At 43.1% G+C, this 15,535-nt stretch overlaps 1 protein-coding gene across 1 annotated transcript in view; it reads right to left on the reverse strand.

Annotated features, from left to right (window-relative positions):
* Nucleotides 1-3,856: 3,856 nt before the first annotated feature.
* The window catches only part of Atic (5-aminoimidazole-4-carboxamide ribonucleotide formyltransferase/IMP cyclohydrolase), a 25,857-nt gene continuing 14,178 nt past the window's right edge, over nt 3,857-15,535 (reverse strand). Inside the window, exons 9-16 of the mRNA XM_005361415.2 lie at nt 15,183-15,290; nt 14,378-14,463; nt 13,041-13,130; nt 11,304-11,432; nt 8,990-9,082; nt 7,189-7,371; nt 5,942-6,097; nt 3,857-5,404 (exon numbers count right to left, since the gene is read on the reverse strand). Coding sequence (XP_005361472.1) covers nt 5,285-5,404; nt 5,942-6,097; nt 7,189-7,371; nt 8,990-9,082; nt 11,304-11,432; nt 13,041-13,130; nt 14,378-14,463; nt 15,183-15,290 — 965 coding nt within the window. The 3' untranslated portion in view covers nt 3,857-5,284. The remainder of the gene's footprint in view (nt 5,405-5,941; nt 6,098-7,188; nt 7,372-8,989; nt 9,083-11,303; nt 11,433-13,040; nt 13,131-14,377; nt 14,464-15,182; nt 15,291-15,535) is intronic.

The following is a 15,535-nucleotide window of genomic DNA, read 5'->3' on the forward strand; positions in this document are numbered from 1 at the left end:
GAGAGAGAGAGAGAGAGAGAGAGAGAGAGAGAGAGAGAGAGAGAGAGAGAGATATCACAGGATGCTAAGTGTGATGACATACATTTGTAATCTCAGCACTTAGGAAGTGGGAACAGGAGAATCTTGAGTTTGAGCCGAGCCTGGACTTGGACTACATGGCCAAACTAGGCTACAAGGAAGACCGTGTCTTAAAAGACAAGCCTGGGGTGAGCGCTTGTCTAGATGTGTGAAGCCCCGTGCTCAGCTATCACTGCATAGAATGGCGTAGTGGCCCATGTTTACCATCCCTGCACTAGAGGTGAGGTAGAAGGGTCAGATGTTCAAGGTTTTCATGAACTATACCGGGAGTTGGAATCCACCCTGGTTACAAGAGACCATTTTCCTCTACTACCCCTCAAAAGTCATAGAAAGTACAGAGCAGATACTTTTAAATGACTGTCTGACGTGGGTGGGTTATAACTTCATTGAAGAGAGAATCAGTCTTCATCTGAAGTTCCCTGAAGACGGGAGGGAGGGAGTCAGCAAAGTGGTCAAGGAAGCACTTCAGCTTGATCTTCCTCAAAGGTCTTTAGAGTTAAAAATCATAAGATCAGCAGGGTGTGGAAGCTCAACCTGAAATCCCAGCACTGGGAAGGGAGAAGCAGGAAGATTCCCACAGGGGCAAGGCCTGCTGATCTACACAGCAAGACGATGGCATGAAAGGCTACAAAGCAAATGAATTCAGAGAGTAGGTTCCGGCTGATGCTATGCTCCAGACAGCCTGCCAAACCACAAGCCAAAGCAGACAGTTCCTGAAACACAGCTGAACGGAGTCCAGTCAGTTGGACTGATTTAAGTGACTACCCAACCCCTTTGACTACTTTTATGTGGAAACGTAAAAATCTACAAGCTTCATAGTTAAGATTAAAAAATATCAACAAGGGGTTGAGAGATGGCTCAACTGCTAAGGCCTCTCACTGCTCCTGCTGAGGACCCAGTCCAGTCCTAGCGCCCATACTCAGTGGCTTACAGCTCCGTAAACTCCGGCTCCAGGGGATCCAGAGCCTCTGGCCTCCATAGGTCTCTGCACTCACATGCACAGACTTAAGCAGACACACACGTGGGTGCTGGGAACTGAACCCTGGTCCTCTGAAAGATCTCTGCTCTTAACCACTGAACCACTTCTCCAGACCCTAAATAACAATCTAAAAGTAAACAAAACAAAACAAAACAAACAAAAAACAGGGGGAAAAAAGCTCAACAGCTGCTTTCCTTTGGTACCTTTATTAACTTTTCTTTTACTAACTTTTTAAAAGAATCTCACCGTGTAGCCCAGCCTGGCCTCAAACTTCCTGTGATCCTCTTTCAGCTTCCCAGGTGCTAGGGTGAGTGGCATGGGCCATCAAGCCTTGCGGTCTGCTGAATAATCAAAGCAACACCTTGAATAGAGCTCAACTTGGAATACATGAAGCAAATGTAAAGGACCTTTTCTGTTTGGGCATATAATGCAAGCAAGGTAAAATTCTTTCCCAGTGGCCCTTTCTCAGTAAGCACAGTTGACAGGAGAGCCACTTAGTTTATCCAAAGACCTTACAGTGTTCACTGACTCACCTTGCTGAGTCCCGGTAACTGCCTTGAGCAAGCCAGATTGAATAATTAAAGGACTTGGTTGGATTTAGGCTTAGAGATAGACAATTCAAGATAATTCCATTAAAACTAGTAAATATTAGACTTTCGAAAGAAAGTAACAGTTTTGAAATTTCACTCTGTCTGGACAAGTTGATTTGTAATTAAATATGTCGTTCTGTATTTATATAGTTTTCAGCTCTAATGACCTGAATGAATTATGCAAATTATCTTAGAATAATGTCGCTATAAGCCTATAAGGCAGGTGAATGAAAAAATGAGGTAGAAATCACAAGTATAGAAAATGGCTTTTCCTATCTAATTATATTTCCATGGAAAACTCGACTGTATTTCTTCTATTCATATGAAACTCACTAAGGTGATTAAGGATCACATCAACACGTTTAAGTACTGCGATTCCTCCTATTCAGGAAGTCCCCGTTACCACAGTAGGGAAAGTGGAAGGCTACAATTTTTTGAAGTCTTATTCTCAGGGATGCAATTCAACTATTAAAAAATACAAGCACTGTTGGATCGTTCATGCTTGGGAAGGAAGACCCTAGATTACCAGAGGCTGGCAGCAGAAGCTGCAGGAAGGCAACCTTGCACAGACTCTAGGATGGGGAAGAATCTAGAGTGGAGCCCCAGGAGCATTCAGTGGGAAAAGGTGCTGGTTGCCAAGTTTAATGACTTGAGTTCAATCTTTGGGACCCACATGGTGGAGAGCACCGACTCCTGCAGGTGTCCTCTGGCCTCCACACGCAGGCATGCAGTGCACAGAACCTTACCTGGTAAGCTGCAGCCCCATGGCAATACACAGATTAATAGAAACGGGTTAATTTAAGATGTTAAGAGTTAATAAGCCAAACAGTGTTGTAATTAATATAGATTCTGTGATTATTTGGGTCTGGGTGGCTGGGAAATGAAAGAGCAGTCTCCTACAGGTGGGTTTCTTCCTGTGCTCAGCTCCCCAGGCACCAACAGGTCAGGAATACAATTCTTTCAGTACTCAGTGGCTCTCCGGGCACCTCCAAAAGGGTCGGAGATGGGTTTCGTCCAGCGCTCCTCGGGCACCTCTAACTGGTCAGAGGTGGGTTTCGTCCAGTGCTCAGCAGCTCCCCAACTTGAGTACACCATTAATCTTCCAGGTATTGTATGCTATGGGTCTTCAAAGTCACTGAAGCAGGATTTATGACTATGCTTTTCATTTCAACTGTTTTAGTTTCAATCTATTTCAGGCAGTCTTATCACACATGTATAGTTATGAATTCTCTACTTGCTCTAGGAAAGACATCGTTGGTTCACTGTCAAGACTTTCCCACAGCAGTGAGCTTTTTGACCTGGCTACCTCCACCAAGTTACCCCAAGTACAAAAAGGGAAACTAAGTCACAGAATCAAGGAGGCATCAGGGACAGGCTCAAGAGGAGTTGATGCTTGCCTTGCTTGGCAGGGTGGTGGGAAGGTAAGCAGAAAAGGAACTTGCTGACAAGCCCTAAACTTCAGATATTTTGTGAAGAAATCATCAACATATTGTTGTATAGTAGTTTCCATGGGGTTACTCCAAACTCTTGTTCCTGCAGGGAGGACATATCAACTATCCTGCCTCAAGCTCTGACCGGTTGTAGTCAAGGGCATGCAGGAGCAACACACCAACACATTTCCAAACAGAATTTGAAAACACGCTAGAAGAGACTCCAAGGTAAGCAGCAATGTCACACAGGAAACATGTAACCCCTGATGTGAAGGAATCCAGCAAGAGGACAGAGGTGTATGGAGGGGATGGAGGAAGACCACCTGTCAGAATGAGCTGAGTTCCCAGAATCCGTCACAAGAAAAAAATCCTCCTAATTTAAAATTGAGCACAATACTTTCAAGTCAATGGATTCTGTGGAATCAACTGTGAAGTTGGGGATTCTCTTTTTAATTTTCTTTGAACAGTGTGACAAGGTCCAGATGGGCATCAATCAAGGGCTAGAATTTGTGGCGTATATATATGGCAGGCAGGTTTTCTATTGACCAATCATGCTTATATACTATTAAAAAACAGTTCTATGAAATACCCTGTTATTAAATACATTAAACTAATCCATTCTCCTAGCACTATTTTTATTTGCAATTCAGATTGTGTGAAAGCTGGAATCCCATCGTCCCCTCCCAGGTGTGTGGGCACAATAGTCTAAATATTCACAAGGGGAGTGGTTAGAATCACATGTGTAACTTAATAAGGTAGTATAGGGCTAAGCAGACAAATGGTTCCAATTACACTTTAATGTTCACTTTCAGTCAAGCTAAATAACGAGGGAGACAGCACATTTAATAATTTATGAGCCAAAATCTGTACTCAATATTTACTGCTACAAAAATGTTTTTAAAATGCTGTGGCCAACAGTATGTATCTGTGAGCTGGGAATTAAAAGAAGCTCCTCTGAGATTGAGAGTATAGTTTAGTGGTAGAACCCTTGCTTAGCATGAAGGCCCTGGTTCTGATTCCTGGTACAGCAACAGATCAACAAAGCTCTTAGGTTCGGATAGATTCGTATCAGAGGCCTCCAAGAGGTGACAGCCAAATGTTGGCAGAGACCAGAGCAGAAAGACCCCTCTCTAGGGAATCTCATTTGCAAGGCTAGCAGTTAGCATAAACAAGGTCCCCAGGGATCCCTGCCCTGTGACTTAGCACAGAAGCCACCGGATTTTAATGATAACTTAAGTCTGCTTGTTTCAATGGGCTATTCCAAGAGCTGGAAGGTCAGTTAGCATACACTGACTCACAAAGATGACTTTTTCTAAAAATGTCTGTGATGTAATCCCAGGGCTGGGAGACAGAGGTAGGCAAATCTCTAATTCTGAGACAAAAGCCTATCCTAGAGAACAAGTTCCAGGACAGCTAGAGTGACAGGAAAATCTTGTCTCAAAAAACAAAAACAAAATAACAACCACCAAAAACGCTTCTGCATTTTTTACTTAGGAAAGGAGTAGAAAGAAGGCAGGACTGAGGCTCCCTGACTGAAGGTCACAGCTGACCATAGGCATCTTCCAGGTGAACAGTCAAGACCACAGATCCAGTTATGACCTGCTAGGCACAGGGAGGCATTGTCACCTGCCTCCCACCCCAAACATAATCACTCTGAGTAAAAACTCTAAGAACATTGGGTCCATTTGTAGGTAACACAAGTTACTAAATCGCTAATACAGGTTTTAAACAGACCTGGAGAGAAGATCACGGATGCCAAAATAAGGGCAACACTTCACCTAAGAGCAGCATCAGCATTGTCCAGATCCGCTAAGGATCAGTTCCCTGGGGATAACTGGCTGTTTGTCAAGGCGGCAAACAGTCAAGCTTCTCAGGGGCATGATGTCTCAGGGGCATGATGAAGAGCCCTGCGGAGAGCTATTCCCAGCAGGGATGTGTCATCATAAGGCAGCTTGGCTTCTCGGCTTATATAAGACCATATCAAAAGCTGAGCTCCAAGGAGGGATGCTTTTAGGTTCTGTATACACAAACCTCTGTATGTGGTGACTTGGGCTAGAAGTCTATACCTTTCAGATAAGACCCAATGAACCTAAAACCATAGATCCAATTATTAAGATGCAAACGACCCATTGTTTACAAGAGGGACTTTTAAAATCCCACACTTATTTACTACACACAAGCAAACTAGGAAATGACAGAAACTAAGATCAGTGGTGGAAGAGCCGGAGATCCGTGTGAGCCAAGATGATCCCCAGTTCATCGCATGCCTCGATCACAACCTTGTCTGCAGCAGATCCAGATGGCGCAACAATGTAGGCCACACCACTCTGCAGAGGAAAACCCCAAAACCAATGTTGACTTTCAAAACACAATGCCATGCATACCTAGCAAAAAACAAAATTCCTCTCTAAAAAGCAGAAGCCAGGGGTAGAAGAGATGGTTCAACAGAGTACTCTTCAAAAAAAACAATCATCTGTAACTACAGTTCCAGGGCTTCTTCAAGCACACATATATAAAGGCAGTCAAAACAATCAGTTATATATGATAAAATTTGATTATAAATAAAAGCAAATATATCCTTTAAAAAAAAGCATAACTAACAATGACATATTCATACAAAGCAACAGAATTTGGGTTATGCCTATATCATACATAAAAGTGAAATAATTCTCCATTTATATCAAATCAAGAGCTTTAATATGCAGCTCTAAGTAACTTAAAACATCGGAATCACAACTTTTTTGTGGTGCTGGGACTGACTCTGAGAGACCAGGCGCTCTATGCTACACCCCCAGCCTCAAAGGCAGATGCCTGAAATGGCTTCTAAAATTCTGTGTCCCTAACACACACTGATTCTCACTTACCCTTTTAGCTCGGTCTACATTATCCCTGAAAGGAAAGAAGGCATCGGAGCTGACAGAAACATCTCTCAGTTTGTCGACCCATTCCCTTTTCTCTGCCTCACTGAGTAACTCGGGGACTTCCTCGAACAGCGCCTTCCACTTCAGCAGGTCTTCTCCCTAGGGAGGCAGGGAGCAGGTGAGCGCAGCATTACCATTAGCTGTGTCCGGTGGAAAGCACAGAGACAGAATCCAATTGGGCGTTTTCCTGTGGCTGCTCACTAAACAACAACAAACTCAAGTTCCTATTTCCAGAAGCTCTCTGATGTTTAAAAACATATTCATAAAGGAAAGATAATTCTTAGATTAAAAAGAGATTATACCTTACTTTTGTAACTCAGTTTATCCCAAACCTACCATGTTCCCAAATCTCTAAGTTAAACCTAAACCTATAAGTTTATACATGCACCAAAACATTTAAAATGGCCCTTCATCTCCAATTAAGAAGCAGATGATAACTGATATTTGTACAGATAAACTACACATATACAGCTGTCTTGGGTATAAAGTCAGCATAGGCAAATCAAAACACAAATCATGGTATTCACTACTGCTTGGATGTTTGTGTTACTTTACTCTATCTAAAGTTTATACTGCAATGTAACCCCCAGTGCAAAGGGATTAAGAAGCAAGGCCTTCATCAGGCTGAGGCAGAACATGCCTGTAATCCTGGCATTAGTAGCTGAGTTCCAGGTCAGCCTGCACTAAAGAGAAGACCTCAACTCAAACAAAACTAAAAAAAAAAAAAAAAAAGCAGACATAATAAGGAGATGGTGTGGGAAGAACATTTTTGTTGAAAACAGAAAAGGTACCAAGCCACACAAAGTTGCTACTGGCTTCTTTAAGTAGGGTAGGAGAAGAGAGCCCCTGGTGACCAGCTATCAGGACAATGACAGTTCAAGTCTAATACACAATACGACCTCTGCTGACACCAGGAGATGGGTGAACAGTCCTCGCAATGGCAATATTATAACCTGCAGGGGAAGCACGGGCGTACAAAACCAATCTAATATTCATAACCCAAGAAGCAGAGGCTTGTGGTTTCAGAAGGGTGCAGCAGTACAGGTGACAGGGATCAGAAGGTATTTTAATTTTAACAATTTCAGACAATCCAGGATTTCTAGAAAGTCTTTCTGTAGTAATGCCGTGAAAGTCTGTCCCAAACAGTGAACGAACCCACACAGCCCACTAGGAACTCAATCAGCCCGTACCTCACCAATGGTGCCCGTCACATACTGATCAATGGCATTAGAGATTTCCGCTCTCTTCACCCCGGTTTTAAACTTCATGGAAAGCACTCGTGGATGGTGTCGGAGCCACCATGAGTTTGCCTTATCACCCGCAAGGCGTGTGCAGTGTATCCGAGACTGCTGGCCTGCTCCGATGCCGATAACCTAACAACAGACACTTCCTTTAGGACGCTGGTAGTGAAACGCACACTCTGGACGGCTCTGCTGGCTCCAAGACCCAACAACCAGTGTACACAGCTGGTCAAGATTTAGTCACTAGAAACAACAATTTTAATAGTTGCCTTCTACAAAAGTCCTGAAAGGCACAGAACTCCTTATGCTGTCCTGAGATTTAACATTTGTTAAACCTATATTTACAACCTTATATTCTATCCTCCATATCCTCCCTCTCCCCAAACAAAAATTTAAAAATTTATTAATAATAAATGCTCAATACTGATACATTTTAACCTTAACAATGGAGTTTTATGTCCCAATAAACCCACAGCAAGCTGAATATGTCTTAAGTAAGAAAATGTACTAAATCCACTTACATAACCAATACCACAGCTTAACACAGTCTATAGTCCTAGAACATGAACTTTAGTTGAACAAAATCCAATCAAAATCTACTTTAGAACCAAGTAGGACCTGGGAAAGGTGGTGCACGCCTTTAATCCTAGCACCTAGGAGGAGAGGCAGGCCTCTATGAATTCAAGGCCATCCTGGTCTACAGAGTGAGTTACAAGTCCCAAAAAGTAAAAAGCAAAACCAAAATCAAACAAAATAAGCAAGTGGCAAATAGCTTCTACAGATCTAGACTGTACTGAAAGCAAAACAAATCTAAACTAAAACGCCCCAGTTTCAGTTACTTTAATTTGGGAGTGATCTGGGTGTAGAGAGATGGCTCAGTGGTCAAGAACACTGACTGCTTTTTCAGAGGACCTGGACTTAATTACCAGCACCCACACTGGCAGCTCACACCTGTCTGTAACTCCTGTTCCAGAGGACCCAATACCCCCACAAAGACATACATGCAGGCAAAACACCAATGCACATAAAATAAAAGTAATTAATTAAAAAAAAGTTGGGAGTGATCTCTTGTCTGTAGCAGTGGCCACATAACCACATAATTAAAAAAAGAAAAGTACATTTAAAGCCAATAAATTTCACTGTGTTCAAATTATTCTTTAAGAATCCAAGCATGAAGGAGGCAGAGGCAAAGGGGAACCCTGAAGTCCAAAGTCTCAACACTTGCAGGCTGCCCTTTCAACAAATTCTTAAAACAAAACCCAGGAGGCAGGGTGTGGTGTGTGGCAGAACAACTGTGACTCTGGTTTGAGTCACAAGGCTACAGAAGATTAAATAAATAAAACATGTCAGAAATCCCTGAGGCGGCACACACAGCCCAATGACTGGCAGCACAATTCTTCCCTTTCCCGTTCCTTGTCAATGGAAATACTAATAGCGAGGGGCAGTGGGGATGGGTGTGTGTGTGTGTGTGTGTGTGTGTGTGTGTGCACGCGCGCGAAGAAACAGGTTCCGCAAATCCAAAATGAGCCAGCTCACTCTAAGCAAAAGTCAGTGTAACCAACTTTAGTATTGGCTCTGGCCTGCTTACTTAGTTCTCGTTAGTTTTAAGTCTACCACAGTGCTGAGTAAACACTGACAAACCAGGAAGAGGATCTGGCAAGTCTTCTCTTTCAAGCACCTAGTAGCTGAGACGGATGGATTTGGGACAGTGTACAACAGTGCCCGTGAGGTGGGCTGATGGCGTGGTTACCTGTCCATCCTTGGCATAGCACACGGAGTTGGACTGAGTGTACTTGACAGCGACAGTGGCTACAATGAGGTCTCTGAGGGCAGACTCCGGCAGCTGAAACAAACGGGATACTTAAGTCTCACCAGGCTTTTGAAAGCTCATTAACTTTAAGCTACAGATACACCAGTGTAACAGACCTGTAACGCAGTCAGGTCCCTCAGTGGCAGCCAGATGAACGAGTCATGCTTTACTGAAGACTGAAACACACTAGCGTATCTGTGACTAACACAGTGCAGTATCCCATGTGTCACCCTCAAACTAATGGTGACTGTTCGGCAACAAGATGTGAAATATTGCATTTATTTTAAAAAGACAGTTTTTAATGAGAATAACTAAAGATAAAAGACTTAGATTACATTTCATGTGTTATGCACTACTGTGATTCCCACACAGCCAATGTATTCTGGAAAAGTCAAATTATACCATCTTTTTGCTTTGCATTTAAAAGTATTCTGCAAACTCTAAGCCAACATTCAGCAGTAAGTCTGTAATAGCCCCAAACGTCACTTCCTCTGATACATGTTAGAAAAGAGGGTGATGATCCACGTGTGTATGCTAAGTAGGAAAAGGGTACTGACTACCCAAAGAGAAAACACATGATACCTGCAATCCCAGCAAACGGCACCCAGAGGCTGATGCAGGAGCATCTGGGCTCCAAGTCCATGCTAGACTAGATGAAGTTATACTGTTTATATAAAAAAATGGATGTAACTGAGACTAATCATATTAAGTAATAATAAGCCACTCTCAGAAATACAAATATTCTGTTTGTGGTGCCTAGATTTATGGATAAAATTTAAGATCATGCACAGTATGTGTAATATGAAAAAAAAACTGTGTAGGGGAACAAAGAGGACCAAACAGAGCGGGAGGAATGAAAGGTGTGGGGGGGGGCAGGGGATACAGTCAACACACAAGAGACTGTGTAACATTGTCCTTATGCTACCCAGGGCTACATGTAATGAATACATGCAATTAAAACTTAAAAATAACCAAAAAGGTAAGCTTGGCTTCACCCCAATTAGCTTCTTTAAAAGAGGAATAGAAGCTGGTCGGTGGTGGCTCACACCTTTAATCCCAACACTCGCGAGGCAGAGGCAGGCGGATCAGAGGCAGGCGGATCAGCCTGGTCTACAGAGCTAGTTCCAGGACAGGCTCCAAAGCCACAGAGAAACCCTGTCTCGAACAGAATGGAGAGTACAAAAGAACTCATGTAGTGCATGTGAACCTACACTTTTTAAATTCCAAAATTCGAAGTTTCAGAAGATTTTTAAAAGAATTTATTATTCCAGGACATTAATCTACCCTTCATCTCTGCGCCAACAAGTACAATCTGAGTCCACAGATAGCTAGCCTCTTAGAAGTCACCTTCAATACAGCCCTGGCATTCTGAGTTAGATCAAAGGATAAGAGAAATGCCGGTGCGGGGATGTGAGGCCCCTCAGCCAGCTAAAGCACCATGTTTCTGGAAAAGGATAAGGCTTTTAGTGTGTGCAGCTTCCCCTGCCCAGCAATCAAGGCCAGACCAGTCTCAGACCTCTATCTTCCACTCTTACTACAATGACCTGCTTGCGACAAGACCAGCGCTTCTGCAGAAGCTCAGAGTTAGGCTACAGCAACTGCTGATGGGCACAGAGACCAGCGTTCTGCAGAAGCACAGAGAGGCAGGCTACAGCAGCCGCTGATGAGGAGAGCCACAGAAAAAACTACACACATGCACCTCTCATCCATTCCCCTAGTTTGTAACTTTAGACAGATTTAACTATTCTCTGTCCCAATTCTGTAAGATTTACAATACAGGGCACAGTCCTCTCCTATAACATACTGGGATCGAATAAAATGTTCTCCCCAGGTCATCATTATCCCAAAATTAGACCTCTTCGACAGGGTGACAAAAAAAACAGAACAAAAACATTCTTCAAATTAAAAACAATTACCAAGCACTGAAAAAAGAAACGACCTAAATACCCTTGTGGCGCATATCTACTTGGGTAGTCATGTGGCTTTTCACTGATGTGAAGCAACAGTCATCAGTACAGAAAACATCTGTAAGCTAATGCATGCAGCAAGGGACAACACAATCCCACTTAGGTATGACTGAAGACACTTATTTCTATGTATGAACATACACAGATGTCAGGCTTACCTGACAACTCAGATGAGCGAGCTGCGTGCATATCTACCAATTACAAATATGGACCTTAATAAATGATAAGCTTAGATATACCAAAGATAGATATGCTATTACATTTAGTTTAGATATTGTAAAACTTACATCTTTATTCTTGGTGACAATATTGCTAAATAATGACTTGTCAATGACACCATTATTTCTCTTCTGGCTTAAACGAAGACCAAAGAGTGTTCGAACTTCATTTTCATCCGGTTTGTAGGACTGGTCCATCTAGGGCACAAATTATAAAAGTTACAAGTACATCCATAGCCTCAAATTTTTCACATAAAAATTTTCATTCTTGTTGGGCATGGTGGTGTATGCCTGTAATCCCAGTAACTGGAAGGATGAGGCAGGAGGACTTCAGGTTAGAGGCCAGCCTGGGTCACAGGAAGTTCCAGGACAACCTGAGCTACACAGCCAAAACATGTCTCAGAAAACAGGACCAAACACTAACAAAAGAAAGACCTCATTCTTAAGAATCCATTTTCTTAACATGAACATGTGTGATGACATTTAGCATGGACATAATACAATGGCCAGGCACCAAAGCCACTGATCACCATGGGAACAGTTACCACTCCTTCAGTTCCTTTCTTGGATAAGCATACGAAACAGAATCACCAGAACGAGCTGAGGCACAAAATTTACATCCTATTTTCCCTTTCTTTCTAGAGCTCTCTTACAGAAATTTAGCTAATATTTGAATAACAAGTTAAAACAGGTTCTGGCCTGGCAGCACATGCTGGTCACCCCAGCTACCTGGGAGGCCTGACTTAGGAGAACCAAAGGCCCAGGCCTGCCTTGGCTACAAAGTGAGTCAGCTCAAGGCTAGCCTCGGCAACTCGGCAAGACTTTGTCTCATGATAGGAACTTAACAAGGCCCCGGAGGTGGCTCAGTGGTAGAGTTTCTAACATGCACAAAGAGCCCCTGCTCAATTCTCAGCACAGCAAAAATAGATGAAAATATAAAATAACACAAAGTGAGAAAAACCAAGAATTGTAGCTTGTATCTGAAAAATACTCCCCCAAGAAGAGGATCACTCTGTGAGTGTGAGGCGCTCCTTTCATCTCACTGCACAGATGGGAACTTTAAAAACACCATGCCCACAAGGACATTTAGGCTGCTGTACACTTTTTACAGGGACAGCAAAACGTCTCCAATACACACAGTCTGTGTCCCAGTTCTATTTCTCTTGGGACATAGGTAAACAGATTTTAGACAACCTGCAAGGGTGTGAAGCAGGGTACACAAGTAAGAAGCAAAAAGAAGCAAGGCATGGTGGCACACTTCCTTTAATCCCAGCACTTGAGAGGCAGAGGCAGGCTAATCTCCTGAAACTGGAGGTCAGCCTGGTCTACAGAGTGATTTCCAGGACAGTCAGGGCTGTTTTCACAGAGAAACCCTGTCTCAACCCCCAACCCTCAACACAAACACAAAAGGCCAAGAATCTTAGACCCTGCAAACCACCTGTAATTAAAAAAATTACTAAGATTAACAACAAAAGTGTCTGGTAGGGTGTGGTGGCAACGCCTTTAACCGTATCTCTGAGTTCTTGGCCAGCTGAAGGATACAGTGAACCGTTTCATAAACAGGAATAGAGGAGCCTGATGTGCTGCTCGGAGTGAGTGTCTAATTCCAGCACTCGGAAAGCTATGAGCTTGAGGTCATTGCTGAACTACACAGCACAACCCAATCTCAGGAGGAAAAAAGACAAGGGGAGGAAGGATAGAGACAAGGACACCAAAGAGGGGTAAGTGGGAAAGCTGTCTCTGTAAGAAAGGGCACAAAGGGAAACTGAAGACTAGATCGCCACCGAATGGAGGAACTGCCCTGACCTGAAGAACACAGTAGTTCCCATTTTTCTTTTTAGAAAGTATTTTCAAGGCTTCCTCTTCATATCCTGGGGCAACAATACCATCCGAAACCTGTAAGTACATTAGATGTAATTTTATTTTTAGAAATCAGAGAACTCTGTAAGATAAAGCAACACTTAGCTGTTCTACATAATGTACAAGACCTACGAAGTGAATTATTCTTCAGGGCTGACTCTGTTTTCCAAGCTATCCTATTTTCTGTGGTTAATCTTAGTTTTAACTAAGAACAAATGGATGATTCACTTTAATACACGAGCCTCCGGGAAGAAAAACCCATTCTTATGCTAGTCTCTTCATGAAGAGGGCTTGAGGCTCACACCAGAGGGATCATGCTCCAGCCTAGCTCAAGAAAGCACAAAACAAGGAGATAAGATCCCAGGTCCGTAATCTTGCAACTAGAGACAGAGATGTCTCAGTGTCACCATGAACTGTGAGTAGCAAGCCAGCCCAGCATGGCTGGGAAGATTTAGGGTCAAAAAGAATTCCTAAAGTAGCTAAGCACCACCATGTCACAGTCCCCCCATCCCTCCTGACCACTGTCTTTGATTTCCTCTTCTGGTTCTGCCTCCCAGCACTAATGGTGGGACACAAACCTCATACTAAATGGTAAGGGTCAGCTCATCAAAGTGCTCTGCCCTCGTCATTCAGATCTCGAAGGGTCTGTAGCAAGGTCCATTATTTTCTTTTTTTTTTTTTTTGGTTTTTCGAGACAGGGTTTCTCTGTGGTTTTGGAGCCTGTCTGGAACTAGCTCTTGTAGACCAGGCTGGTCTCGAACTCACAGAGATCCGCCTGACTCTGCCTCCCGAGTGCTGGGATTAAAGGCGTGCGCCACCACCGCCCGGCTCATTATTTTCTTATTATGCAAGATGGCTCTGCCTTCAGAACAGTAACTTTGGTACTAAGATGCACCCAGCTGCAGGGTGGCAGTGGGGTTCACTTTTAATCCCAGCACCCGGGAGGCAGAGGCAGATGGATCTCTGTGGGTTCGAAGCCAGCCTGGTCTACAGATTGCAGGATTGTTACACAGAGAAATCCTGTTTCAATCCCAGGGGGGAGGGGAATACATACCCAGCAGAGAATTTAAAAGAACTAAACATATAATAAAAACCCCATCAAGATAAACATCCACCTGGAAACTTAAATCTCAAAATTAACAACAAAAGTCAAGTATTTATGGTCCCCGTACAAACTCAGTATCCTACATGCTGGTGCAATCACTGCAGGCTACAGTTTCAGTGAAGCCTGAGAACAAGTTACTCAGTCACATATGGATCAAAATACCTGGACCTCTACTCACTTCTCTGGAGATAATTTTTGCAGTTGGGACATCACAGACATCAGACAATGCAATAAAATCACCAAATGAAGACATTCTATCAGCTCCTGTTAAGAGAAAGTTAAGGGATTTCTTCCATTAAAAAAAAAATCCATGTGATCAAATCCAGTATTTCCTCTCTGATCCCTTTCAGGTTCATAAACATGTTGGCCTGTGGCATGTGCCTGCCCAACTCTGCTACTTCAATGTGGGCATTCTGTATGACGTAGAAACAAAAGCTTACCTTATTACCCAGAGTAATCTATCAAATAACCAGTGAGAAGGGATTCCTTTGTTTTACCTTCCGAATTAGCACTTGGCTGTAGGTCACCATTAGCTAGTAAAGGAGGACAGGGCCTCCACCCCCACAAACTGTGCCCACAGAAGCAGGAGGCTGCCTTTGGCTGTAACTGATAAACTGCTTCCAGGGTCTTAAAATCCCTCAGGAACTCGTATCTGCTGATCACTGCACCTAAGAGTCTGGTATTTCTGAGTATGTAAAATGCAAGTCAAGCCAAAACTTAGCAGTTAGAATAAATATACACTATTTTTTCATAATAAAAATGTATTCAAAGACCTAATCTAAAATAAAATGTACCAATCTCATTATTTCCATTTATTACATTAAAATACTAACATGCACTTTTTAAAATATACTCAGCTTAAGTATTAATTAAAATCAAAGAAAGACAAATCTAAATCCTATAATACAAGTTATAAGCAATACTATCTTATTCTATTAAGGATAAAGCATTGCTCTCTCCTCTGACAAAATCTCTCTTCTGACCTCTTGCTCTTGCATATGCAGTGGCCATAGGTGAGAGAGTTGGATAGAGGTCATGGACCATGCAGACTCTGGCTTCATCCTCACTAAGTGGAGTCCCAACAGCAGCGCCTGCCAAAGAAAGAAGGTAGAGTCAGCGACAGCAATGGGTAGGGAAGGTATGAGCACTCCCACCCCACCAAGGAGAAGCAATGATCGAGCACCCCCACCCCATCACATACACACACAATTTCTTAAAGCCATAAAATAGGGCCGGGCGGTGGTGGCACACGCCTTTAATCCCAGCACTCGGGAGGCAGAGGCAGGCGGATCTCTATGAGTTCGAGACCAGCCTGGTCTACAAGAGCTAGTTCCAG

The sequence above is a fragment of the Microtus ochrogaster genome, linkage group LG4 (assembly GCF_000317375.1).
Source record: "Microtus ochrogaster isolate Prairie Vole_2 linkage group LG4, MicOch1.0, whole genome shotgun sequence".
NCBI classification, from domain to species: domain Eukaryota; kingdom Metazoa; phylum Chordata; class Mammalia; order Rodentia; family Cricetidae; genus Microtus; species Microtus ochrogaster.